The sequence below is a fragment of the Phalacrocorax carbo genome, chromosome 7 (genome assembly GCF_963921805.1).
Source record: "Phalacrocorax carbo chromosome 7, bPhaCar2.1, whole genome shotgun sequence".
NCBI classification, from domain to species: domain Eukaryota; kingdom Metazoa; phylum Chordata; class Aves; order Suliformes; family Phalacrocoracidae; genus Phalacrocorax; species Phalacrocorax carbo.
The window spans coordinates 45,560,083-45,587,264 of record NC_087519.1 but is presented as its reverse complement, the minus strand read 5'-3'; the positions used below and the strand labels follow the sequence as shown (position 1 = coordinate 45,587,264).

General features: G+C 46.5%; 1 protein-coding gene across 21 annotated transcripts in view; it reads right to left on the bottom strand.

Moving 5' to 3' along the window:
• Positions 1 to 27,182, bottom strand: part of MBNL1 (muscleblind like splicing regulator 1) — a 111,700-nt gene that overhangs the window by 9,071 nt on the left and 75,447 nt on the right. For 16 of the 21 annotated variants that reach the window (XM_064457827.1, XM_064457813.1, XM_064457807.1 and 13 more), the window contains 6 exons: positions 21,811 to 21,981; positions 15,686 to 15,886; positions 8,226 to 8,483; positions 7,094 to 7,147; positions 6,030 to 6,189; positions 219 to 254 (listed from right to left, as the gene is read on the bottom strand). In XM_064457827.1, the coding sequence (XP_064313897.1) occupies positions 219 to 254; positions 6,030 to 6,189; positions 7,094 to 7,147; positions 8,226 to 8,483; positions 15,686 to 15,886; positions 21,811 to 21,879 (778 nt within the window). In that variant the 5' untranslated portion in view covers positions 21,880 to 21,981. The remainder of the gene's footprint in view (positions 1 to 218; positions 255 to 6,029; positions 6,190 to 7,093; positions 7,148 to 8,225; positions 8,484 to 15,685; positions 15,887 to 21,810; positions 21,982 to 27,182) is intronic. The other 5 variants (XM_064457815.1, XM_064457818.1, XM_064457817.1 and 2 more) reach the window with 3 other exon arrangements.

The window sequence follows — 27,182 nt, the reverse complement described above, 5'->3', positions numbered from 1 at the left end:
ACAATGTGCAATTCAAACAACTGCTATACAAAATTAACAACATCTGTGTCCATGTCAATTAAATAAAACAATTGCATTTAATTGACAGGTGTTAGTGCAGGAGGCTAAGGGAGATGGATTGGCACAAGAGCTACAAGTTAAAATCTAGCAGTGGATTTTGAGGGTCCGTGAGCTGCACCACAGGTTTAAGATAATCAAGAAACAAAGCTGGCACCTACCAACACTTGTAGCGGGTGTCATGCACAATATTGAGCCTGCCCATCATGCATTGCAACAGGAAGGTGGATTTGGAAAGGGAAAAGAATTAAAACAACCCATCACACGTGTAATTAGAAAATTTCATTTGAACAAAGAAGAAAAATTGTTATTATGGGAACAGTGGCATGTAACTGTCAGCACAATCAAACCATACAATAGCACAGTGATCCATTAGAACTAGTCTTCAGTGAAGGGGAAAGAGCTGATTGAACTGTGTGCTGGTGTATCGTGTTTGCCTTTGTAGCACCACGGACTATCAGCATGGCTAGGAAAAGTTTCTTTAGCTTTATTTTAAAACTTTTTTTAGTCTTAAATCCTTTTGCCTTTTGACATAAGCTTTGTAATGGTCTTTACCCTGGTTTCCTCAGATTAAAATACCTTAAAGTTGCACCTGCCTACAGGTACCCGAGGTCCGCCCCTGCTAGGACACCAGGACGGAGTAGCCTGAGCGAGGGAGTCGCACTGTTGTGCCCTCTCTCTGCAGCTGCTCTGGAAGCGCAGCAGAAGGCTTGTTCTATCTGGGGAACACAGATAGCAGAAGGAGGCAAACCAGGCTCTCCCTGCCTGCTAGAGCAGCCTTTTCAGCTGGGGCCCGTCTCGGATGGGCTGGAGTGATGATTCCTCACAGAGTGATCACTTGATCTATACTGTTTCATTAGCCACAGTCTGACTGCTCCAATTTTTAGGTAATATATAGGCAAAACCCAGGTGAATTTGGCATGCAATACTTTTGCCATATCTTTACAACCCCTGTGAGCTTCTGGTGAAGTGGAAGTGATCCTAACTGTCCTCTGGTCTGTTTGCTTAATATGCAGCTCAGAGGAGTGACTGAATAGCTTAAGTCTCCCGTGCAGCTCATGGCAGCACCTAAGAATACTTGTTCAGCATTTTTTTCTACATTATTAGATATATTTTAAGCTGCTGGTGTCTGGGCTCACAACCTGCCACTCTCTTTAGGCTACACAAAAATAACTGAAGTGACAGCACCTGGTGAAATCCACCCTGCAACTAGAGAGCCAACAGCAGAACAGTGTTTTCAGGAACATTATGGTATCATTTTCTAACTATCACTAAGTTGGTAATTCTGTTTACTTTACATAGCAAAATGCCTTCCTCCAGACTGAACTCAGAATCTTCTGGTTTTGCCTCCCGTATGACAGATGAAGATATACTGATATTTCAGAATATCAATTTTTAATCAATGATTTACTCTTTTATTTAACAAGTAATATTTATTAACACTGCTAATCACATCTGACACAGAAGAAACTGAAATAAACTCTGAAATCTGGGAACAGAGTTTGGAGTGGAAATAGAAATGTATTCTACAAGACTGCCAGTGGGACCACGGCAATGCTGCTTCCTTGACATTACGTGACCGTAACAAGGGGGACAGGAAATTGTTTTAGCTGGTGCCAAGCATTGTAGTGGCTTGCACAATCTCAAGAGCATTTAACTAAGCAGGGAAGAAGTCAGTCAGTATAATTACTGCTGGGGACAAGGTTATTCTCTGTCATCACTGTATCTGCAAGGCTACAAAGAAAAGGGCATAATCATGTTTCTTAATTACTCTTCTATTTATGTGTCATGGAAGAGACTGAAAATATTCACAAAAGGTTAAATAAAAGAAGGGTAGCTTTTCTGACTTCCTGATGCATGAATCATGGGTAGAAGTCAATGGGACCACTTGCAAGACTAAAAAATGGAGCAAAATTTGGCTATAAAGTGCAAACAGTAAGTAAAACTGCTTTCTCGGTCCCTCTTATGACATCTCTATGGTGTTAATGAGGTTACACAGAAGAACCTTTGAGTTCTGTCTTTCTGCAGAAGTGCCCCATTTATAAGGTTGTACATACTTAATTAGATTTGGAATATTACATCATTCCATGCATAATTAGGTCTACATGTTAAAGACAAGTTAGATTTTCATAACAACTCTGAAACACCACTGTAAAGCTTTTCAGCTCAAAAATTTGGTCTGAGTTATGATCATTAACATTATAACCAGCGCACACAGTTTTGAAAGGGAATCGAAGCAAATGAACGTAAGGCAGAAAAGAAAATACTAGCTAGGGTGCAGTAACTTGCAAATATGAAGACATAATGCTGTATGACCCTCTTACCAGTAATAAAAATCATTTTTGCTATGACCTTAATATTCATCTTGACTTCAGAAGCTTTGACTGACTAATGAGAATGCATGAATAATAAATGTGCAGTTTCAGATGCTCCCTAGCTTTTCAGCACAAGGCAGAATTTTAATTCAAGGATGTGCTCAGTTAACTGATCGTAACCTCACAACCAGATTATTTCTGCAGTGGAATAAAGCTATTTTTATAAATATTCTAGGTCTACTGGTGTTTAAGCATTTTTTTCTCTTCTCTCCCTCGTATTATTCCACTCAGTCTGTTTATTCTGTCCAATCTACTAGATCCTAATTAAAAATATCACCATAGACAGCGTAAGCACTCCTGTCAAGGTGAACAGTTGTGCCTGATCTTTCCCTCCCTAACATTCTGGAGGACAGCAGTGTTTTTACACAGACCCAGAAGCCCCATGGAGGAAGGTGCTTACATCAATATCGCTTTGGGTAAGCATCTGTGCACTAAGTCCCAGTGATGAGTAAACAAGTTCTCTGGAGTTGAAGCTGCGGTAACTAAATAAATATGCAATGCGTTAACTTAACAGCAGAGGTGGCTGAAGCCTCACCGCTGCTGGCTACGTGGTTCAGCTGCCCTGCTGCAATTCTGCCCCTCGCAGGTGCATCAGGAACACAACTGCTGGGAGTATCCTGTAAATGTGACCCTTTTCTTCTGGAGGATTACCCTTCTCAAAGACCATCTGGTCAGCCGGTTTACACACACAGGCCAGGAACAGCTGCATCAGCACAACTGAGAAGACACTGAGCTGAGGCACAGGATGGTAACAAGCACGAGGGCATGAATTTCAACTAGTTGCACACAGGAGGTCTCTATCTGCACGTACAAACACACCCCCAGCCAGCTCACAGTTCCTGCAGGACAAAGAGCACGTGCAGAAGTAGTGAACACCAAGTAACCCGTGCTCTGCAAGTTCACAGCCCCACAGCGAAACGCTTGCCCATGTGTCTGCCAAGACATCAAGAGTCGGCAGCCAGGACTGAAGTACCAAAACAAGCTATGAACATCTATTAAGTCGTGCAGAGCCTCCTCATTCAGTAGACTAACCACCCCTTATTTCAACTAGCCAACATCACAAGTGTTCCCAGTTCTTTCTTGCAACACCTTTTAGACTCCCCTCTCAGTTTGGGGACAGATTCCAGCAGCCAAGGTTTCTGGGAGACCTCAACAAGCAAAGAGGCAGCTTTCTTAGAGAGTGGTGTGATGAGTATCTAAGAGCATTTAATCATTTGAAGTGTGCTGGAGTGCCAGTGTCCATCTGCATCCGTCCATCCATGGCATGGATGATCCCTTTATTTGCTTTCACATGCCCTTGCATACAGGCAGCCAGAATTAAGCCTTAAAGTTTAGAAGAGGTATCTGGGTTTGTCTGGAACATGAATGGAAAACTCTCAAGGGTGAAGCATCAAGAGTGAAGTGCCCTGCAGAGAGGAGGGTACTGCCAAGATCCTCCATGGGAATATACACCTGTACCATGGAGGTCCTGTGAGTGTCCTGCCCTCCAGACCTGCTGCATTTTCATAAATTGCAGCTGAAGCAACTAAGAACACATATGAGTAATTACACTTTGCGTGTCTGAATCTGAAAAATGTCACTTTAATTTGGACATCACTGAATTAACATGTGTCTGCTCCACAGCACTGGAGCTGAGGGCACTCACACTCTGTGCTCTCCCATCGGTTCTTAGGGACTGATGGAGAAACTCTATTCCCAGCTGACTACGCACAAACAGGACCGATGCTAGTTAATTTAAAGTGGAGAAAACTAAGAAGGGCAAGGTAGCAAGTAAAATTTTCAAAATTTCAGAAAAGTACTGGATTATTGCAAAGCTCAAACTGCTGTTATCTGAAAAATATAAAAAGATAACTTGTAGTGCCAAAAAATCCTTTACTCTTCTTGTCTATCATATACTAAACTTCAATGGTCAAGAAAGGGCAACAGAAGCATCAAGAAGCACTGAGCAAACTCCTGTAGGTTTCAGTATAGATTTGCTAGAGGAAGAGCTGAGGTAGGTTGTGTGCAAGTGCCAACGTGAAAGATCCCGGTCAATGATGTAGTGCAAGTGAGGTCTGATGCACATGAACCATAACCCCACCTTCTAAGTTCAAAGGGTGTGATTCAAAGCAGCTCAGGTGCTTCCAGAAATCATGCAGCCCCTTGCTGATTTAATGGAAGCTGGAAAACTGGTGGTTTACTAACTACATCAGTTACACGTTGCCAACACAAATCTGTGAAATTGTTTAATATCTACAGGAAGGGCTGTGATTGCACACGCATTTTTATATGAATTTTAGTGTGGGCTAGAGACCTGACCTAACACTCAACCAGAGTCTCTCTATTGACTCCAACAAACTTTGCAACAAGCTTGTACTAATATACTAAAATAAACTAATATATTTTAGTGGTTGCAATGCATTTTTGGAACTTAAGTTGTTACAATGATGTATTACATCAAGCAAGTGATTTTTGTGCCACTTAAATTATATATGTTGGTTGTATGCCAGATTGTACCATCAAGAAAGAATGGTAAAAGGCATTATACCTAATCCCTGGGAACATACCTGCCAAAACTGTTTAGGATAAAACCCTTAATTTTTTTTTTTGTGAAGACTGAATGGTTGTCTTTTCTCCCCTCCCCTCAGCTAGTCAGCATTACAAGGGGCCATCCTCATAGACTCCTTCCAATATTTTGAGTACAGATCTACCAGATGTCCTCTGCATTTCATTACCTACCTCCTAGAATGACAGGGCTATTTTAATGTGTGTTCACATGTAAAAACACTAACTCAGCTGTGTTAATATAGGCATAAATCACATGACATACTAGATATATAATTTTTCATGAAGTTCTGTTTGCTGAACCAAAACATCTATTCAAGCTTTAAGTCCCATTTACTTCAGAGGGATTTCTGCTTATGTAAATAGTACAGGCATCAATTCTTCAGCAATTACACTAGGACAAGTATAGATTTGATCACTCTTGAATAAAAGCAAGTGCACCTCGGTTCTGCTTAGACCAAAACCATCCCTGAAGCTTTAGTGGTAGAGGCCTGAACCTTGATTTCTTGTGTAGGTTCTTGATTAGCCTATCTGTGAGACTGCCTGCTTGTGCTTTTCATGATCACTGCACCATAATTAAAATCAAAACCTTCAAGTGTGTGACTCAGAACAACTGTTGCTAAGCACATGAAGGCAAAGGGGTCTTACAGCAAAGGGAAACAAATACAACAGCTTAAGGGATGTGTAATAAAGAGAAGTTAATCAAGGGAAAGAGGAATGAGAGGAGATTTCAAATTCTGATTTGGGATGACAGAGCATGATGCTGATTTATATATTAGACTGGAAAACACCCACCCAGCTTCCAAGAGAAGCAGAGAGAAGCCAGCCTTCCTGCAGTCAGCACCTCCTCTGCCCACATCTCGCCAGGCACGGCAGTGTTTCAGCCTGGAGAGAGGCTGCCTGCACCTGGCAGCAGCCGCCCCAGCACTAGCAGCCGCTGCGCAAATACCTCTATGCATTTGCCAGCAGGAACAAACGGTTATTTCCTAGTGACTTTTTTTCCAGAATTCCCCCTTCTCCCTCCCCAGAAAAAGGCAAACGAGAAGCACTTACCTGGTGGGAGAAAGGCTGTAGCTGTATGCTGCTGTAACTGCATGTTGGCAAGAGCTTGCTGGTATTGGAAAATACCAGTGTTAAAGACTGCGGTGGCACCATTGGTTTTTTCAAGCGCAGGCCTCTTTGGTAATGGGGGAAGTACAGCTTGAGGAAGTCCCTGAATGGTGGATGGGTATAAAAATAAAGTCCAGTAAAAAAAAGAAAAAAAAAGGGGGGGAGGGGGGTGTGTGGAGGAGGATGGGAGGGAGGGAGAAGAAAAGGAAGGAGAGAAAGGAAAAAAGAAAAATCAGTAGAAGGCAAAAAAACCAGGCAGCACCATGTTTATCCATGAGCAAGCAAGCAGCATAGCAGACTTAACTACCAAATAAAAGGCGAGGTAAAAGATTTACAAGGGAGCACTACTTTAGCCTACCATTACAGCGGCACAGGTAACGTGTTGGAGCCGTACGTTATAGGAACCGGCGTAAATATTACGCTACGGTAAAGCTTCAGGGTTTCAATCAGGAGCAAGGCTATTGGGGTAGGGGGAAGCAGCACTGCTAGCTCCATGAGGATCAACACGTAGAAGCGATGTTAATAGTCACCGTCCGGAGCGGATGGCAGGGCTGCTGGTGCCAACCCACTCCCCGGGCCCCAGCGCCTGCCCGGGCATGCAGAGCACGCGCCGCATGCCGGCACCCCCGGGCCGCCTCCGCGCCACAGCGCCGCGAAGCCATGCCAACGCACCCTGCGCCCGCGGCCGGCCCTGCGCCGTGGCCGCCCACGCGGCACCCTCGGGGAGGGAAAGGGACGGGATGGGATGGGACGGGGGGACGGGAGGGGAGGGGAGGAGAGGGAAGGGGACAGGAGGGGACCGGCGGGGCGCGGGGGCAGCGGGGTCCTGCTCTGGAGCCCAGCTCTGGGGCCTGGCCCAGCCTGGCCTGGCCCGGCCGCCCCCGCACCCCTCGCCGGGGATTGGGGTTGGGGGAGGGAACCGGGATATTCCATTTCTACACATTAAACCCAAACTCGACTCTACGATACAGCTACATGCCAAGCTAAAAGGTGAAAGGTCATAGTACCAGGTCAAAGGTTGCCTCGAGGGGTCGCTTCAGTGATTTGACAGCCGACTGAGTCTTAATTAGCAGGCAGCGAGCACATGATGGCAATGGCCAGTGGGGTCAAGCGCATTAACATAAACAGCAAGCAGAGGTGCATCATGGGGGCAGCAGTGCATTTGGGTAGGTGAGAAAAAACAAATAAAAACAAATCACCGGATGCCGTGTACAACGGTAACAAGACTAGGCATGCACGGGGGGCCGGCGGGCGGCCCCCGCGCGGGCAGGGCGGGCAGGGCGGCGGCCGCCTCCCGCCCCGGCACCCCTCCCGCAGGCAGGCCGGGTGAGACGCGGGGCTCTCACAGCTACACAGGAGCGGACACGGGGCTCCCCGCAACCGGCCACCGGCTCACCACCCGTGCTAGCCGGTGGCGGAGTGCCTCGGGGAGCCCGCGGCTGCCGCCTCGCACCGCTGGCGCTGCCGCTCCCACTCCTCCTGGCCGCCGCACCCCAGCGCGCCCCGCTGCGCTCCTCTTCCCACACCCCCATGGGGCTCAGCACAGACAGGACAATATGGCACCACAGCCCTCCTCAGGGTGCTGTCCTCTCCTCGCTAGGAAACCAGTCCCTGAGTAGTTCCAGATCTGGCTGCTACAACTATGAGGTTCGCTCTAGTGCCCTGCGAGAGCTGCCGACAGCCCTCAGGTGGGGGCCAGGGGAGATGAGCTATGAATAGCGTTAACACAGTAAGACTGACTTTAAACTAAGCCTCTACAAACACGGACTTAGAGTAACTGAAATACGGGTTTATCTATCTGTGCAACTAGATAGATACACATCTACCCACACACAAACATACAATAAACTATATATACATATATGCACACACACGTACACACACGCACACATGTATGCACACATATATGTACATATAGATACTCTGTACATCAGCAGGCAAAATTAGTGAAACACCTTAATGGTCTGAAACTACTTAAGAGCAGATCTGGCATCACATGCTGAGAAAGCTCATTGCACCGTGTAGTGACTGGGATCCCCGAGCACACGCACGCGCACCCCCTCCAGCAAGAACCGGTAACACATCAATTATTTGCTCTTGTCAACATACTTCTATTCCAGAGGTGTTTTCCAAACTCACCATGGCAGCTGCAGTCGCTGCTGCCTGGGCAGCTGCAGCTTGGTTAACCTGGTACTGGGCAGCCTTGATCTTGGCTTGCAGATGTGCAGGAGGGTGAAAATATTTGCACTTTTCCCGTGAGCATCTCCCTTTGATGTAATCCATGCAGACAGTGACCGTGTTGTCGTTGGTGTCAATCATGGCGTTGTCAGCAGGGTGAGCGAACCGGCAGTCATTCTCTCCCCTGTTGCAGTTGCCACGCTGGTATTCTCGACATACCTGTGACACCGGGAAAAGAAAACTGCTTAATTTGGGTGATGGGTGTTGCGGGCATGGCTCAGAGCAGAGTTGGGATTTCTGAACATCTGCGAGAGCGCTGCGAGGACGGGTGCCCAGCCCCAGGAGGAGCAGAGTGGTGTTAGGATGGTGGGCTTGGCTCCCTGGCAGCAGGGACCTGGCTTCTCTAAAGCCACTTCTGATGTCAAAGAGCATCAAAACCCACCGGGACCAAGAGCCAAGCACACAGCAGGTTTTATTTTGGCTCCCACTTAGCCGCCCACAGGGCTTTTTCTGTTTTCTGAGGAAACTTGCTGTGGCTAGCTCTCAGAGATGACCCCAAGCACCACGGTGCTTGGACGTGGTCACGCTCCACTGTGATCTGGCTGTGCCCAAGTTAGCAACGCTTGATGCATTAATTAAGGTGACCGGCCACAGGTGCCGGGAGGGTGACTGCATGGCCACCCCCGGGCAGCCCCCTCGGATGGGTGCTTGCCCGTGCCAGGGAGTGAGCTGCACCCACTGGTGGATGCAGCACCGCACCGTCCCACGCGATCCAGACCACGTGGCAGACCACGAGAGGGCAATCCGAAACCCGCAGTGGCAGCGGCTGCCTCTCCCGGGCTGCCCAGCGATCGCCCCGCGGATCAGCGGAAGGTGGGCCGCGTTGGGAAAGAGCGGAGGCTGCAGCCAGAGCAGTCCCCAGTCCCGCTGTCACACCGCCACCGCGCGAGAGCAGCCAAAGCAAGCTGAAGGAATCAGAAACCGCAGGAAGAAACCTGCTTGGCTGGAGGGCATCCCCCTGCAGCATCCCCACTGCTGGTACGCGGGCTCCAGCCCGGCCCCGAGCCGGCACAGACCCCTCCCGGACCTCCGCCAGCGGTGCAGACACTAACTTCACCACCAGTGCGACAAGCATTGGCTCCCTCTTCACACACCTTGCAAACCCTGTATTTAAAAAAATGACGTGTGTTCTTCTCATGGCCAGCTCTTCACAAACCGCAAACAAAAATGCGTTTGTCATTTTAGTTTTCCAAAGGCTATAGGAAACAGAAAGGGACAAAAGCAACCAAGTTTGTATAAAAATAAAACCACTTTAGTAGATGGAATTTCCTTTTAAAGGTGGGTGCCCATGAGCTTGGGCCATCAGTATTTCCTCACGGACGTTGGCTCTGATCCCTGCAGCAAGCCAAATTTGGTTGTTGTTTGGTTTCCACCCATGCTAGTGCTCTAGCTGCTTTTTAACCCCTGTGCTGCTTCAAGTACCAGCTGCCCATCATCTAAGACTTATGAAATAACATACCTGAAGGACGAGAGCAATGCCATTTGTGAACCTGCTCACAGGAAACGTCCATTTCTCCAGAGTCATTCCAGCATGACCCTATTTATAGTCTTTTTCCATGTAGTGACAAAGACTCTGGATGCATATTTGCAGCAGAGCCAGTTCAGGCACCTGCGTTGCTCTTTTATCCCCATGGCCCTACTGCTCACAGCTCGGTGCTTGCAGAGCTGTTTCTGCCACACACATGAAACAGATTGGGCAAATCCCTCAGCTGGAAAATAACCATTTGCCTTCCAGGTAATTCTTCAGCTGGATCTGTTCCCTGGCCTAGTCCCCATGCAGTGACACGGGCCACTTTGCCAGCCAGCATGACACAGGAGTGGCTGGGGAAGGAGGTGGTGCCTGTTTAAGCCTCCAAAAAATACAAGTCTGCTTCTGGTATCTGTCGCGTGCTAGCACCATCCCCGCTCACACAAGACTCTCTGGTCTCTCTCCCCCCTCACTCTCAGGCATACACAAAACAGAGCTGGCATATCATTGCTTCTCCAAGACACGTGTGCTGGGCTGGTGAACCACACCACCGGCATTATTATTTGCTCTCTTTCATCATCTAGGAATACTTTCTGAGCCATGAACCAGTGTCTTCTACCCAAACACAGGCCTCCCAAATGGATAACTTCCTCTGATCACTTGTTTGCAGTCTAGAAGTAAGCTGAAGTCTTTTCCTCTGAAGAAAAGGATGCAACTAATGTCAATGGACCGACTGGTCTTTGCTCTTTGTCTGGTATTGGTGACCCACAAAACCGAGGTCTCAAAACCACTCCACATAAAAGCAAGAACTAATCCATTAATAACAAAAAGATGATGTATACAAATTCACATATAAGTGTGTGTGCGTGTATATATATAAAAAAGTATCTATATTCAGAGAAAGAGACGGATAAAGAAAATGCATCCACAGATAAGCTAATTTTATCATAGTTAAAACCCAAAGAAGAAGAACAGAAAAACTAAAATAGTTCGGCAGATAGAGATAATCTTTGGCATGTCCAGAGCAAATTTTCACAGAGCTGTCACGCAGTAGCTGAGATAAGGCAATGAATGGCTCTCTCTCAGTGCTCCTTAACAGATCTCTGAATGATGGTTTACAGCAGTCAGACACAAACCATAATACCGCTAGTCCTTTTAATCAGTGTGACCAGCAGTGGCTTTTCAACCACTGTGATGGTAGCCAAGAATGTTTCCAATTCTTGTTTATTTAAAAGCAAGCATTGAAAATGGTGTTGGGTTGTTTTTTTTTTGCCACAGGCATGCAGTAATATATCATTAATCTGCTTGAGTAAAGAGAGGCATGGAAGTATGATATGTTTTCTGGTCTTTCAGATCTGGAGAGCTTTTATTTATTTATTTATTATTAGGCCTGTAAATACTATCATAATTTCAACTCAATCTGTTAAGAAACATAAGCAAAAGAGGCACCTGTACATCTCTAGCCTGTCTGCAAAAATGCTGAGTTAGTGCTGCCGTATTACTGATTCACTGTAATTCATTTAACCTCTTCTAAAATTGGGCTGAGTTTATTTTGATCACCCTGCTGGGATTCAAGCTGCCCACCGTGGTGGGGACACAACTGCTGCGCCACCTCAGCTAGGGCAGAGGCCCCACGCTCCACACCCAAAAGTGCGCAGAGGTTTGGCTGGAGGGACATGGACAGCAGAGCTGGGATCCCTGCCCTTCCAGGAGCAAGGCACACCTCCTGTCTCCTTTTCTGCATTGAAGAAAGTTTATCAAAATGGGCATATTGTTATCCAGTACATTCTGAATGTTTAAACAAACGGCACCATTAGGTCAGATATACTGATTACCCAAGATCTGAAAATCTCCCAGAACCTCTAAGCCACTTCTTTCTGGCAAAAAATGGTATCTATGAAGCAAGCAGGAAACAGCAGTTTGGTTGTGGTCATTCTTGGTTCTTGAATACTCCTAATAGAAAATGATGGCATTCAAACGGAAACACATGTGTTTTAAATAAAACGGTTAGGCAATTCCTTTCTCTCTCATTTCCCTGTCCTTCTCACTTCTCTTCTAGTTCACTCAAAGAGCCACACTTTAGTTCGAGATATTTCTGGCAGTAGGGGAGTGTGACAAAAGCTGTAGGAAAAGCCTCAAGCCATGAAATTTCCACCCTGAGATCCAGGCTCCTTATGGGAGTGGCTGAATGCACTGGACGCCCAAACATCTGCATGCTCTCTGTACAGGCAACAGGGTCCAAATACGGATGAAATCAATCCTACCACTAGTAACATTCACTGACCTTATCTTACGAACATTCACATTAATTCATGGGACTAGGTGCCCTGGTTTGTGTTGTCTGCCTGCTTTCCTTAAAATCCCAGGTATATGTATTGAGAGCTTTTAGCTGTGGAACAGTTTGATTCAGTATCCCAGAACACGTGTGCTAACTTAATTAATGCCACAGTACCTCATTCTTGAAAATAAGTATTTAAAATTCTAAGCAGAACAAATCATATTCCAAGATTAGATGCTAACATCATAGCGGTTATTCTTCTCAAGGACAGTTCATTCCAAGGGAGAGCAAGCTAAGCCTTATAAAGCTCTCTAATCATGTCATAACAATTTACAATACCAACAGCAATAAGCTCACTTAAAGAGCAGGTAGATACATGCCAGCTTCTCTGAAATGTAACAATCAGGCCTTGCAAAATCTTTCAAATCAGTTCTGCATTTCTGTAATCTATAAAGTACATAAAATGTTTTGCTGTTCATAAGAATCATGTGCTTATTTGGTATTTGTATACTAAATTTGGATACTCCAGATTAAATGACCAATACACTGGAAAGCACAGGCAAATTATCTTCTCACTTACCTATTTCACTATTTTTAAAAAACTGCATTTGCTGAAGGGAAAAAAGGAGGAGAAAAAGACACCCCCTCCCCCCAGAAGATACTAATTTTGTAAGACAGCAGTGTGGTGTGGAATTGCAGAGTCAGTGGGTCAACATGGATGTGCTCTTGATCCCAGTCAAAATCAAAAGCAGAACTTAAACAGCTTAAAGGGTAGAAGAAGCTGGATTTCTTTAACACGATCTACACGGTGCAATGGCTAGAGCAGAGCAAAGGGAAAGGTCCTGTTAGGAAGGCTGGGCTGGGACAGCTCTCCTCCAATGACCAGGACACCTCCCTAGAGCAGAGCCTACTGAGATAAATGCAATTACAGCAGAGAAGGCTGCTCGGTGCTGACTGAGCTGGGATGTTAGTCAATTGGAGAACATGGCTGAGAAGTAGGTGACCTGCTTGACTGTGTCCCGGCTATGAGCTGAGCCCATGAGAGGGCTCATGCCACCTCCCTGGTGCTGCCAAGGGCTCTCCCTGGCGCATGGTGCTGCCCCGTGGGAGCTCGGCCAGTGCGCAGGGACCTGGTGCACTCCTGCACTGCCAGCATTTCCTGTGGTGAACGAAGCCTGCTCCTGGAGGAATCCCCGCATGGTGCCATTTCACCAGGAAAGGTGACAAAAGAGGCACTCCTCCAAGTCTCAGCATTTATTTTCAGGGGTTCTCAACTTGGCCATCATCTTCCTTTCCATACAAGGTCAAAGCAAAACCACTTGGCCTTTTTTTAAATTTTACTGATTTCCGATGTTTTTGCTGGCTTTTCCTAATTAATAAAAATGTTTTTTACTGCAGACTGTGCCCCTGGGTGTCGTGTGAGAGTAACACTCTCACAACTCCCTCTCATGCAGAGGAGTTTGGCTCAGCAGTGTATCACTTCTCTAAATAGCTATATAAAGAGAACGCAAGCATCCTGAGGATCAAATCCTGCACACTGAAGTCCCAAATTTCATTAGGTCCCTGTGCACTTCAGTCAGTCTGCTGGCCAGCACAAGCTCTGCCCCAGAGGCTCCACACGAAGACATGGCCCCACACAGCCCCTCTTGGGCTCCCACCAATGTACATGCTTCCCTGGCCACAGGCAGAGCTGGGGGACTTCAGGTATGTGCTGCTCCTGCTTAAGAACAGAAAGCTTTTGAGCCCACATGTCCCCAACACCACTGACAAGCACTGTGGGCTCTACACAGGTGGAAGCACAATCAAACACAGCAGCCAACCTCGACGCTGTGACTCAAAGGACTCCCCACCATTGGCATCCTCCTCTTGGTACTCACTTCCAAATCTAGAATTATTTATTTATGAATTTATCTAATTGCATTTTGGTTTTAATCCACCTCTGGCAGGTATCCACCGTGAAATAGAGTCCCTAAAGGAAAAACATCCCTTGGTGATTCCAAACAGCCACCCGTGCGCCAGCTCTCTGCTCGGTGCGGCTGCCTCTCCTGTAACCTGACCGTGCTTTGGGGAATGCTTTCCTCAGAGAAAACATCTCTAAAAAGGGAAGTGATGCGATCCCACAGAAGGGGAACCTGTGATGACGTGAGCTCTGAGAATAGTGACAGCGGCAGCGGGAAGTGCTCACTGCCAGATGACCCCTCCACACTCCTCCCAGCTCGCAGCCTTCTAAGTGGCAGCTTGTCAGTCAGAGAAGCAACTAAGAAAAAGGAATCAATTTTCCTTGTAATGAGAATTAATCCCTGTTAAGGCAGATGCATGGGCAGAAAGAAAAGCATCACAATTACAATTGGGTTCATTTTAAAACAGATATCCTTCTTGCTCCTCCCATCAGATACACCATGAGATATGGTGTAAATTTGGGGTTGTCCTGTGCAGGGACAGGAGTTGGGCTTGATGATCCTTGTGGGCCCCTTCCAACTCAGGACATTCTATGATTCTATGATCACATTCTCTGAGTTCAGGGACCATATCCCACAGCGGAACAGCCCACCCACCCCTGACACCCCCAAGCCTTCACACCCTCCCCACACAGAGGTGTCGCAGTACCAGGATCTCTGAGACCTGCCACTGCACTAACGCTACGCGAACACTAGTGCTGGGCACCGGCCACCAGGGTGGGACTGAGGGCAGAGCAGGAGGGCTGCGGTTGCAGGGCCGGGTCACAGCACAGCTCGGCTCTCTCCACCACTGATCAAAGCTGCCACTGGCTGCTGCACGGTACTGGAGAGGGTGCGCACCGGTGGCTGTGCTACAGGGAGAGCTGACCTCTTGCAGGCAGTGCATGCCCTAACACATAGCCGTGTCCAACACAGAAACAGGGTGACAGTGGATCACCCTGCCTGCTAAGCCTCTTCCATCGCCACCTTTTAACCACTGGACCTGACCGGGGCTGCCGAGCACCCGCGCGCAGGCTGGGCTCACAGGCACACTCCGAGCACGCAGCAGCCGGCAGCATGTCGATGGCTCGCCGCCCATGCTGCTGCAGCACTGATAAGGTGCTGAAAACACTGTCAGGCTTTTCAGATAAGAAAGATTCAGGGCAAGGGAGAGTACCAGCTAGAGAGCACTAACACTTGTCAGGGTTGTAGCAAGGATGATAAGCCAGGCGCAGGAGATCGGTGGGGGAGTACTGGCACCATCTGTCCAGGGTTAAAGTAAGAGAGGCTGAAAGCCATCTTTTACCCAGGTAGCTGAAGCTCTGCCCTTACACCTGCCCCTGGTGTTTGGCACCCATGGCTGTGCACCCCCCACGTTAACACCTTCTGAGCACACACTAACACAGTTTCGAGGCACTCTTGCTGCTACCATGGTCATTCCTAAAAGGGCTCAATATTTCCATTTCCTTCTGCAACGGAGGGTCAGAAGCAGAGCTGCAAGCATTAACTTACTGTATGATCACTCAATCACTTCCCGTTCTTACCCATCACCAAGATACAACATTATCAGCTGAAGTGAAACCTGCATTATTTTCTTTCACAAGAAAAATATCTTACATCTAGGAGTCATAATAAATGATACAGTTTGTGAGAGTAAGTTACACGTATCGGCTCCTACCTCCAGCCTGTCTGTCCTCATTATCTTTTGGGCAGCAGCGGCAGCAGCGGCAGGAACCGGGACACCGGGGTTCCCTGTCACCAGCATCGGGGCGGTGGGCAGGATCTCTGCTGGGACCAGGCCTGGGGAGACGGGCCCCAGGTAGGGGTTGAAGGTGGCTGATGCGTTGGTGGCTAAGCTCGGTGCAACAGAAAACATCGGCTGCAATCAGAGAAAAGAAGAAGAAGAAAGACACTTTAAGTATTTATACTTGCCATGCTGCCAGCGTAACTTTTTAGCTATCATCTTGAGCGCAACGGCGGTGAGTTTCTGCTACTAATGGGAAAGAAGCATTTATCATGTTTGTGGGACATGAAGAACACCCAAGGAAATATCACACATGAGAAAGACCATGAGGACAGGGATCCCCCACCAGCCTCTGCTGGTTCTCCTGCCTAAGCTTCCCCTGCATGCTTATAACACGTGGCAGCTGTTGGAGCAAACTCTCATTTGATCCACACTTGAGCAACGTCATCATAAACGAGCACTCCTCGTGGCCACAGGAGAAAGTCTGAGACTCTTGGAAGGACACATCCTAAACGTGTGCGAAGACCCGCTCTTGGGGAAAAAGGCATCTGTGCAAGAGCCCTGACACACCATCAAACTGCACTCAACTTCAGACACAGATAAATACATTTCTGACCCTGACGACAGCCAGCACTGGTTCAAAAATTACAGAGTTTTAATACAACAGGTCAGATGACCATAATAATTTATTTTTACAAAATTAAACAGACTGTCCAAGCAGATATTCAGAAAGAAATACACTGCATCAAGGAAATGCTTTTAGACTAAAACGTTAAGCCAGAGAGAGACCATGCAAACACTGGGTTTCTTGTTTGTTTGCCTGTTATAAAAAAAGAGTCAGATGCCCTTGTAGGCTATCGCATGTGACGATAATTGGATGTAGAAGACCAAATTATGCTGCAAGATAAAATGTGGAGCTGTTACACTGCAGTAAAGATTAAATAACTCTTCTGCCCCACTGAATGCAAAGGCACTGTGCTATCAGCATAATTGCCAAATAAAATTTAGTCCGGAGTGTTTAGCTTTAGTATCTAAAGTAGTTACTCAAGGAGTTTAGATTTTTCTTCCAAAATAATTTTTAGAGGGAAAAACAACTACAGAGTTACCACAGCTCTTTTTCTCTGTTTCATATCTGTTTAAGCCAGACAGCGTGTAACACCACCTGTTTTTGTATTCCTGAGGAAATGACCGAACTGTTTGGAAGCAAGGAACAAGTCCATTTGAAACACTGGACAAAAACACATGCAGAGATTACTGAAGAAAGAAGACTGAAAGTTCTGTAAATGGGAATAATTTCTTTAATGTCTCTGGTTCTTCATCCATGTGAATGAAAAACAAACAGGCAAATTTTACAGGAAATAAAATATTACTCTTAAATACTTTTCATTACTGTGTTATCAGCTAAGTAATAATTAACATTGACAATAAAACTATGAACCAGCCTGTTAGTGTGTAACTTAAGGGATATCAGTGTTTGATTTCAGCCCAATGTACTCACTGTACAGTACATAAAAGACCATCTCATTTATTTTCTACTGAGATAATTTTATACAATATAAATATCCTGCAGCCTTTAGACCACTGCAAAATAATAGCCTATTTTATCAGAGCCACTTCATATTATTCTGAAACTCACAAGTATTCTGCAATGTGCTGTACACATGCAAATCAGGAGATAAAAACCTATCCTACAGTCTCATCAGCTCAGACTGGGAGCCATGTTGCTGGCAGAAAGAGACCATGAAGTGGTGAAACCTGGGCAGCACACAACCACTTCTCAGCAGCAGAGCTGTCTGCCAGGGCACAAAGCCACCCAAACACTCCTGCACCCAGGAAAATTTCTGTCAATACAGTGTCAATACAGTGGCCCCAGAGGACACATGGCACAGACTGGATATATGGGACTGGCATATATTGGGCAGCTGTGGGATGGGGAGGAGCAGGACACCAGCACACTGCCCCCTCTGTTGCGAGGGTCACCCCAGCACAGACCTGCCCTCCACAAGCATCAGCCTGTGACTGCAAACTGGCCAGAACTGGGACCCCAATGCCACGCAGGAGAGGAGAGACCGGGGCGGGGGGCCCAGGTCAGCCCGAGCCGCTGGGCTCATCTCTGCTGCTTACTGCTCAATTGTTTTCCTGCGAGCACTCATTTCTCCATCTCTAGAAGCAGAGGTAGTATTTCTCTATCACCATGACCAAACATACAACTACTTACTGGGCTTGCAGTTAGGACCCTACTATGCTGTGCATCATGCAAACCAGTTAAAAAATAAAGAAAAAAAGCAGTTCCTGTAGATCAGCACAGAGAACAGAGGTGAAGGAGGACATAGCCTTGGACACAGCTCTGTGCTGCCAGATGCCCCATAATCCACATCATCCTATCTACTGAGCAATTCTGCTTTAAAAATGCCTGTGCACAACCAGTGTGAACCTCATCAGCAGGGTCTGATCTCCATGGGTCTGCCTTTCAAAGGCACCACTCACTAACAGATTGGGATGGAGACATGGGGGTACCTTTGGAAATTGGCCCCTGCAGTGCAGCAGAGCTGCGGCTCCTCCCTGGACAGACAGAGAGATGGGCTTTCTGCCAGCGCCCCAGCTAACTGGCCCCGCAGGACCAGCTGCCTGCAGGGAAGGAGCTGGAGTCGTTTAATGCATCTTTAACAGTCAGCTACCGAGCACCTGCTATGCCAAGGAGCACAAGAGTGTACCACATACACAGAGAAACACTGACAACCTACAGCTACTTGGAAATTACAAACACACCTGCAGGAAGGTCTGGGACCTTGCCCTGCTGCAGATTCGCACCTGCAGTGCGCAGCGGATCGCCTCTGGAGCGCCGCTCTGCAGAAATGCATGCCTGAGTTACAGCCCCACAGTTCTGGCCTGTATAGAGCAAGCCGCCTTGGGGCTCCCCATGCTCCCAGTACCCCTCATGCCCCTGGAGGCGAGGAACGGCCCCAGAGCCTCCAGCCACCTTCACAGTCCATCTCTGCTCTTCTGGTCTTACATCTGCATCTTCCTTCTTCTGTTTAGCATTTTTCACACTCTTCCACACTGGAAAAGGCAAATCCAGGGTCTGACATTGCTGTTGTCAAGCAGCACAGCATCACCCACTGATGTCCCAGTAACAACTGATGCACTAACACCAACTGATGCTCTAGTACCAAAGCCATAGTCTAGCTGAACCCAGCTCCAAACTGGTTTACAGGCAAGGAGGGCAGAACTGATCTGAGCAAGCAGAGCTCTTCCTCGGGATCTCAGTGCCTGCAGTCAGCAGGACATGCAATCCCCGCTCACCATCTGAAATCCCCTCCCTCAAGTGCCGGCTGAAAACAGATAAAAAGAGTGAACTAAAAAAGAAAGACGGGAAAAGCCCACGGATCCTACTTGCAACTAAGATAATGAAAACATTTATCAGACAGACATATGAGTGAAAGGATCCTACTGCTTTGCTTACCAAATTAGAGTCTCTCATTAAGTTAGTTCACTTACTTTTATTAAAACATAGGGTATTGATTTTTGTGAAACGGAACAAACTGACTGAAGCATCGTTAGATGGGATGATATAAATCACTTGCTAGAACACCTTGAAATAACATCTGTTTCAACTGTGCTAAAAATAAAATAATTTTAAGGCCAAATTAGTAGGATGACATCATTTTGAAACACTACTGCTGGGACAGCCAATGGGCCTTGCTATGAATCCTCGGACTGAATGAGACTGGATTCTGAAAACGCACGGTCTGTAATGTTTAAACTCAAGTGATGTACACAGAAATTACCCAGGCACGGGTAGAAGTGCTGCGCTTCAAAACACACTTAGATTTTGCTTGTTAGGGACAGTGTGAGTGTAGCATAAAGCAGAATTTAAATTTTATTTAAATGTTATCCTCACACTAACCTCTCTTTATATCAAAAAGGAATGTTAATCCAAAGGACTGCATTAGTGGTTTTTTTTTCCCACATTTCCCCAGTTGTTGGTGTGTGTCCATACACTGCTTTGTATAAACTCGAGAGAGCCGTATTTGGTTACAATTCATGAAACAAACAAACACGTTAACAGAGAAGAATATTTTAAGCAATGATTCTTACTGTTGGCTGCATTTTGACTTAAGCTTTCTCATAGTCCGAGACATGATTTTGCTGGCACTAAGGCCGTATCACTATACTCAAATCAGGAAATAAAAATAAAATTGTGGCATGTGCACATGTCTGTTTTGAGCTGCTGAAATTGAAAAATCATTTTGAGGTTGCTCTGGAGTTAAAGCACGTAAAGTATGGCCTGCTTTTGAGCTGTCTAGCTGTACAGACACTTAATTTGGTTCTGATCTGAAAACCAGCAGCAGCGGGCACCAGCCCACAGGCAGCCCAATTTCTCCCGCGAGACTGGAGTAAGGAGCAGGCTGCACGGCGCAGTGTCAGGGCATCCCCCGAAGCACCGCGGTGCGACAGCATTTGGTGTCTGCGTGCCGATGCTGCCGCAGCTCATCTCCTTGCCGACGTGATACAGACAGTTTTATTTAAAGAAAAGCCAATCAAGAGAGAGAAAACAAAATGTGGTATCTTCTCATGCTGTGCTAATAGGTACTAAAGTCAATTTACTGTGATGATCCTACCACATTTTCTGCTTTTCTCCAGAACACTTTTTCTTGAAACAGCCGAGGCATAAAGCTCTGTGGGAGAGTTACAGTTACATTAACTGAATCAAGTAAGCTACAAAATATTTTCTGGTATTCTGTAGACCCACAAAACATGGGGCCAAATAACCATTTGGCACAATATGAGAGTCCTTTCTGCTGAGATTATTTTTCCTAAGGAATTACCTGTATTTTGAGGAGTATTAATTGTCACTATGTCTTTTGAAATAAAAGCTGAAGCACTCATCTAAAAGAGTGAATATAGGTTTCCTAATGGAAAGTATCTAAAGGTAAATTAAACTCCCCAAATTCTACCTTTGCCAGCAAGAAAGGAATAGAAGAACTGTCAGAGAAGTGCTAATGCAGATATATATATTTTATATATATTTTCAACTTATTTTTTTCCTTTTTTGCCATTTTACCCATTGAAAGAGAGAGCTTCAGCCAGGGGAGCATTGTTTGCCTTTTTATGTAGAATATACCAGCCTTGCTCATACATTAATCACCGCCAGTCTCGCCCATACATTAATCAGAACCCTCTCATGTCTGAGCTAGAAATTTATATCAAAAGGGTTCTGGGCCAAATTTATCCATAGGTTAGCTCAAATGACCTCTCTGGATTGCCTTCGAGAGGGATCTGGCACAGGGTGTTCAGCTCCCAAACACATATGTGTGTGACAGGTTGATGCCAATGATATTTATATTTGCTGAAACGAGGGATTACTGCAGAGTAAGAACCTCAGCCACGGAGCTCGACTTCATGGAACACTGTACTGCGCTTACTGAGGCATAAGAGAAACAGATATGGTGTAATATATGACCACATTTTACTATGACCAGATGAGAGATTTCTGATAGATTCTCCTTCCCTCACCCCTTGGCTTTTTGTAGAAAGTATGATTATCTGTACTTCTCCTTCTTCCCGCCAAGCCTGAGCTGTGGACTGTACAGCTCAGACTGACATGCACCGTACATCACTCGCACCAAGCCTTCTGCTCTGCCTGACAATGTGCTGTAAAAACCAAAGTCCAATTCCAGCAAGTAATTCCCTGAGAAGGTCCCCCTGAGTGAATGGAAAACATCCAATGGGGATCCTCTCAAGCCCAGGAATTTCCTAGAGCACATGAAATTGCAATGGAAACATCTATTTACAAAAATCCCACACAGATCACTCACTTAAGAAATAAATTGCAAAAATTAAATTAACAAAAGATTAACAAAATTAATTAAATTAACAATATTACTTCAGGCAAGGGAGAATTAAGCAATACAAAGACATACAGACCAGCATTTCATTTTATTTGATTTCTCCACCAGTTACTAATGTTTGTGGGATTTTACAGGCATGTAAGCACACCTGCTAACTTCAACTACAACTCATTGTACTCATTGATCGAAGCCAAAAAGTGCACATACCACAGGCTGCAATGGGGCACCAGGCATCATGGCATTGGCAATCTGCATCTGCTGGGCCAGCATGGCCATATTCTTCTGCTGAATCAGGTTATTGCGTCCATTTATCTCCAGCTGCGTTTTTAAGTGTGGTGGTGGGTGAAGATATTTGCAGTTTTCCCTTGAACATCGACCCTGAAGAAGAGAATTGACACAATTGGCTTAGAAGCTACAGGTGTATGTTCGTTCCTTATATATTTATTGGCTAAAACAAACACAACACACACTACAGACCTAGAAGGAACGCTCTTGGCTACTTCTCCAGGCTATCACACACTGACCAGAGCAACTTGACAATTCTAGTATCAGCTGCTTGCTTTGCTTTTCTAAACTATGCATTTCCACAGTACAACTCTAAAAAATACTGCTTCTTTTAAAAGTTGCTGAAGGTGAGCAAATACCAGTTGTTTTGAAAGTCCAGCATGCCCATCCGCTACGGGCACATGTTTTTGCTCAGTGAAAGCCTTGCCCAAGGGGACCCAGAACAACTCACCCTGACCACAGAGCTGCCTCCAGGAACCAGGCAGCTGCTGGACCAGAAGCCCAGCAAAAGAAATGCAGTCTGGCTGCAGCAGTGAGCCTACAAAAGTTCATGTGCTACTCTGAAAATATTAGTCTCGCTTCTCTTTCTGCTGTGCAGGAGCATAAGAAGCACCGAATGCACAGCAAGACGTGTGGTCAAAGTAGCATTATTACCAGGAAAACAGCACCAGCTCTGTGCTTTCACTAGACCTGGAATACAACGTCTTCTAGAAAACCTCTTACATGTGGTACATTTTTGTTGCAACTGCATAAACCAAACAAAAAAAACCAGAATTGACTTGTTTCTAAACTTTTCATTAAATTCAGACGTAGTAAACAACAAATTTGATGCACTAATTCCATTTGGATGAAAGGACATTCATCAATTTGACAACTGTTCTCATCAAGAAATAATATAAAATAATTCTATGTCCAATCCTTATCCAAACCCTGCTGTACCTCGTTACCAAGTAAACCAGCTTCGCACATAAGACAGCCCTGCCTGGTGAACTCTCTGAACGCGGTCTCTTGCTCTGGGTGCCCTCACCTGCGGGCTCCCAGCTGGGAGTGCGGCGGCTGGTGCTCGGCAGCGCTGGGCGCCCGCCCGGCGGCTGGGGCACGCGGAGCTGGGCATGAACGTGACTTCTGACAACTGGTCCCAAGCCCCCCACTGTGGCCCCACTATAAAAAGCTCTAAAATGAAAGGCACAGCCTGAGCAAACAGCACCCCCTGCACAGCCACGGTGTGTGGCAGAGGGAGGTTGGGGAAGAGAAACCTCCACTCCTGGGGAAGAGAATCCCCTCTTCTCATGGCATGTGAGCTGTGATCTCCCATGCCATGAGGCTTCAGAAAATGCAAATTCATTAATATAGAAGCTTTACACACTAATTGCTCTTTAAAATTGTAACACTGAAGCCCATACTTTCACTGAAGGGATGACGACAACAAAAAAACCCACAACTAAAAAGGAGAATTGAATCCTTTTCTGGAAAAAAAGAGATTCCTTAAATTACATTTTTTTTTTCCTTTACTCATTCATCTTTGAAATAAATCCAAACAGGAACAATGACAAAGCAAAAGACAGCCTTAATTTAAGTAAGAAACTGTTTTTATGGGGAAACATTAATTCAATGTAGTTTGACCTTATACTGCAATTTCGCTCAGAAAGTTAAAATGTATTCTTGTTATAAGATCTGCCAGAAATCTAATTTGTACAATGATTTTTGTCTCCCCTTAAGGCTGGGATAAGTGGTTTGCTGCTGCCCCCCTTCACAATCCACCTCACCTGCTGGCGGTTCAAAGTTTTTAAAACTCATTTTCATAGTTATTCAACTGACATCTGAGTGATCTTTGCATAAGAAGATATAGCTGGTACAAAGAAAACTATGTAAACTTTTGTGGATGTCTTTAGGCTACACACCAAGATCACAGAACGCTCTAGGTATATGAAGACCAGTACTGTAACAAACAGCAAAGGAAGTTCATCTTTCAGAGCATCCGTTTGTAATCCCTGAGCATATTTCCTTGAATTAAATGCATTTTCCATTACATGATCCCATCTACCTCCAGAGACAACACAGAAGAGCTGAGCAACTGCTGCCAGTCACAATGGGAAGGCGCAGATGAACAGAAACCCCAGTGCAGGCTGCCCTGGCGCTTGGCCATGCTGTGCTTGCTGCTGCCTTGCTGGCCCTCAGCCGTGGGGCTGCAGATGTCGGAGGGCTCCCCAAAGCCGTGCCCTTTGGTGTGGGGCCTCTGCCTGCCCCTTATACAGCCCTGTCACAGGACTCCCACAGGCATTTGCTCCTTGGACTGAGGGGTGCTACAGGCTGTCCTCACCAGAGCAGACGCATGGAAAGGACCGCTGAATTCACTTGCAAGAAAATCTCCCTAATAACACAGCTCCGAATGTTGGAAAGCAATCAAGACAGGGGCCAGATAATGCACAAAAGCTAAGAGCACAACATCTATACCACAGATAAGACAGGAAAAAAAAACCCCATGTGCAGCCTGAAAAAATATTTTTACAGGGGAGTGGAGTTTCCTACTGCAAATAAGGATTAGGATACTTTAGGAACAAACACAAACGATTCATAAGCAGAAAAGTCAAACTGATGGTGGCAACAGGAATCAGTGTTTATGGAGTGTGAATTTTATATATGTGTGTGTATATGCACATATACACAGGTGCACATACACATCTGCTGGTTACTGTTCCGCCCATGGGAGCTCCCCAGGACTCCTCCAGCACCACACGGTGAGAGCAGCGGGCAGCCGCTGGTGGGCACAGCACGTCCGTGGGGATCAAAGCCAGCACCGTGCAGGGACCTGGGTTGGACAGACCGAAATGGCGTGCGGGACATCTCCCACCCAGCTCGTCTGTACACTTGGGGAAAAGCACGCTTTCAGCCTGGGGGATGCTTTCAGACAAAATGACCCTCAGTTCTTTCCTTTAATGCCTTACTGACAACACAGTTCAGTATTTAAGCCATTTTGCACAAATAAACCAACCTCATTTCACCACTGCCCCCCACCAAAGCATTTCACAATTATATGAAATGGTAGGTAAAAGGCGAGCACTTGGGAACAGCTTTATTTATGTCAATTTTCCTCTTGATACTAAAACCCATGTTAATTGTTGCTACCACTAAGTAACACACGGCAAAATTACACATGTACTAGCTGCCTGGAAGTGTAAAAATCAGACTTAATTACTGCTAAATGAGTAACATGAAACGACATGTGTTGCTGGAATCATAGAGAAACAATTAACAAACCTGATTCCAAAATGCAGATTAAACTCAATATCCTTATTTCAGTGGCGGGGTTTAGCTGCTCCACACCTCTCTAGACTGGATCCAATGAGTGGAACATGACTGCTTAATTTACTTCATAGACTCAAATGCTTTAAGGCCAGAAGAAACAATTCCAGTGATCTAATGCAATGTCCTCAGGCTCCTGGGAAATAAGGAGCCCCCTCCATTGTTTCCCCATCAAAGCCATGATTTCTCTTTGCTTAGGAGCTGATCTTTAAGGAAGACAATTTTCTCTGAGTTAAAGACTACAAGAATATACCACATCCCCAGGTAAACTGGTAATGCTTAGTTATCATAAGCTACTATCAAAAAGTTTACATCTTTCTTGTTTGTATGTTGCTTTGGAGTCTAGTGCAGCATTTAACTTTCAACCTTTCTGAATTTTCAGATCCTAACAAATTTTCCAAAAGAAATGCAGACTTCTCTGGGAAATGGCTTTCTTGTCTCAGTTATATTCCATGGACCTTCACAAACAGTCCACAGAGTGCCCAGGAGTCAGAAACCACAGGGTGAAAACCACTGTCAAAAATCTCAATCAAGAACAAGGACTGCATTCATCTCCTTTATACTGTGAGCAAGTAGTTTCTTAATTACCTTTTTACTAGATTCTGGTAACTTCAGTCAACAAAGTTTAAGGCAGGTTTTCATCTCTCTGAACCTCTTCTGAACCCTTTGCTGTTTTTTTTTAATCATAAAAAAATGAATACTATAAGTGAGTAAATTCAGAGAAGCAAAAGTTGAGCATGCCAGCAGTGTCCCAACATGCTGTACCAGCACACTGGTAGGGTTTTACCAGAATCTTCTTGGACTAAAAATCATTAAAAATGCTCCTGAGGCTCCTTAGGCATGCTCTTCAGCAGAGGCTGCCCACAGATCTCCCGTCCTTTGAGACAAGTGGGACAGGGCCTCTGCCAGGGGTAGAGCCAGCAGGGAAACTAGGGGTGCACAGCATGACAGTGGTGGGGAGGGACTCACTCCTACAGTGATGTGATATTTGGGCAAAAATCTGTGCCAAGATCCCGCGTTTACTTCTGCGCTCAGGACTCCTGCAGGAAGAAACCCGGCTCTGGTTCACACCGCAGCTGACAGCCAGAGCGGCAACTCCCCGCTGGCAGCCATGGGGAGAAGAGGCTGGGCAGGGCCCAGGCGATGCTCCTGGAGCCGGGCATGGACACAGACCCGCTGCAGTGCCTGGGATGCACCAGCTGGAACATGCCATGCTCTGTGGCCACACCACCAGCCTCCCGTGGGAGACAAGACCCGGGCAGCCTGTACGGCCTGCCAGCCACACAGGGCAGCGCCAGCGCCCTCCCCACACATGTCCCCGCTAAGCAATCCTGCCGTCACTAACCAGCACTCAACAGATACCACGCTCCCAACAGCAGCATCACCGCGCGAGCGCAGCCCCACGTGCTGTGATGAGCCTTTGTGCGCACCCTGCTCACAGATACGACCTGCAGAGCGAGGAGGAAGGAGGCGAGCTTGGCCGGTCAGCCAGGCAGCTCGGCATCCTCCCAGCAGGAATGCCGGAGCAGGAAGATGAGCGGGCCGCTCTCACATGATGTTTTTTTCCAGCTATCATATCAACAACATTCAGGCAGAGAGCCCAGGGTGAACTGAACAGCCAGCCTGACTGTCATTAAATTAGGGCAGCATGATGTCTGCAGTATTTTAAGCTGTCTAGCCTTGGCAAAAGCAGGTGATGGAGACAGGGACAGGGAGGAGTGGGTGGCACTCACCCGCCAGGGACCTGTGTGGGGGCCCCGGGAGGTGACCCCCGAATCCCCCTGCAGTGCTCGGCGTGGGTCTGGCATGAGCCGCCCTGACAGGGCCGGGGGAGCGAGGGCGTCATCCTCTGCTGGTAACGCCTCCTGCCTCCCTCTCCAGCACTTCCCACGCCCGTGTTAAATATTTACAGGTCACTGACCTGAGCACATGGCAAGCACATGCTGAGCTGCGGGGGAGCCATGGGGGACCTGGCTGTTCCCCAGCACCAT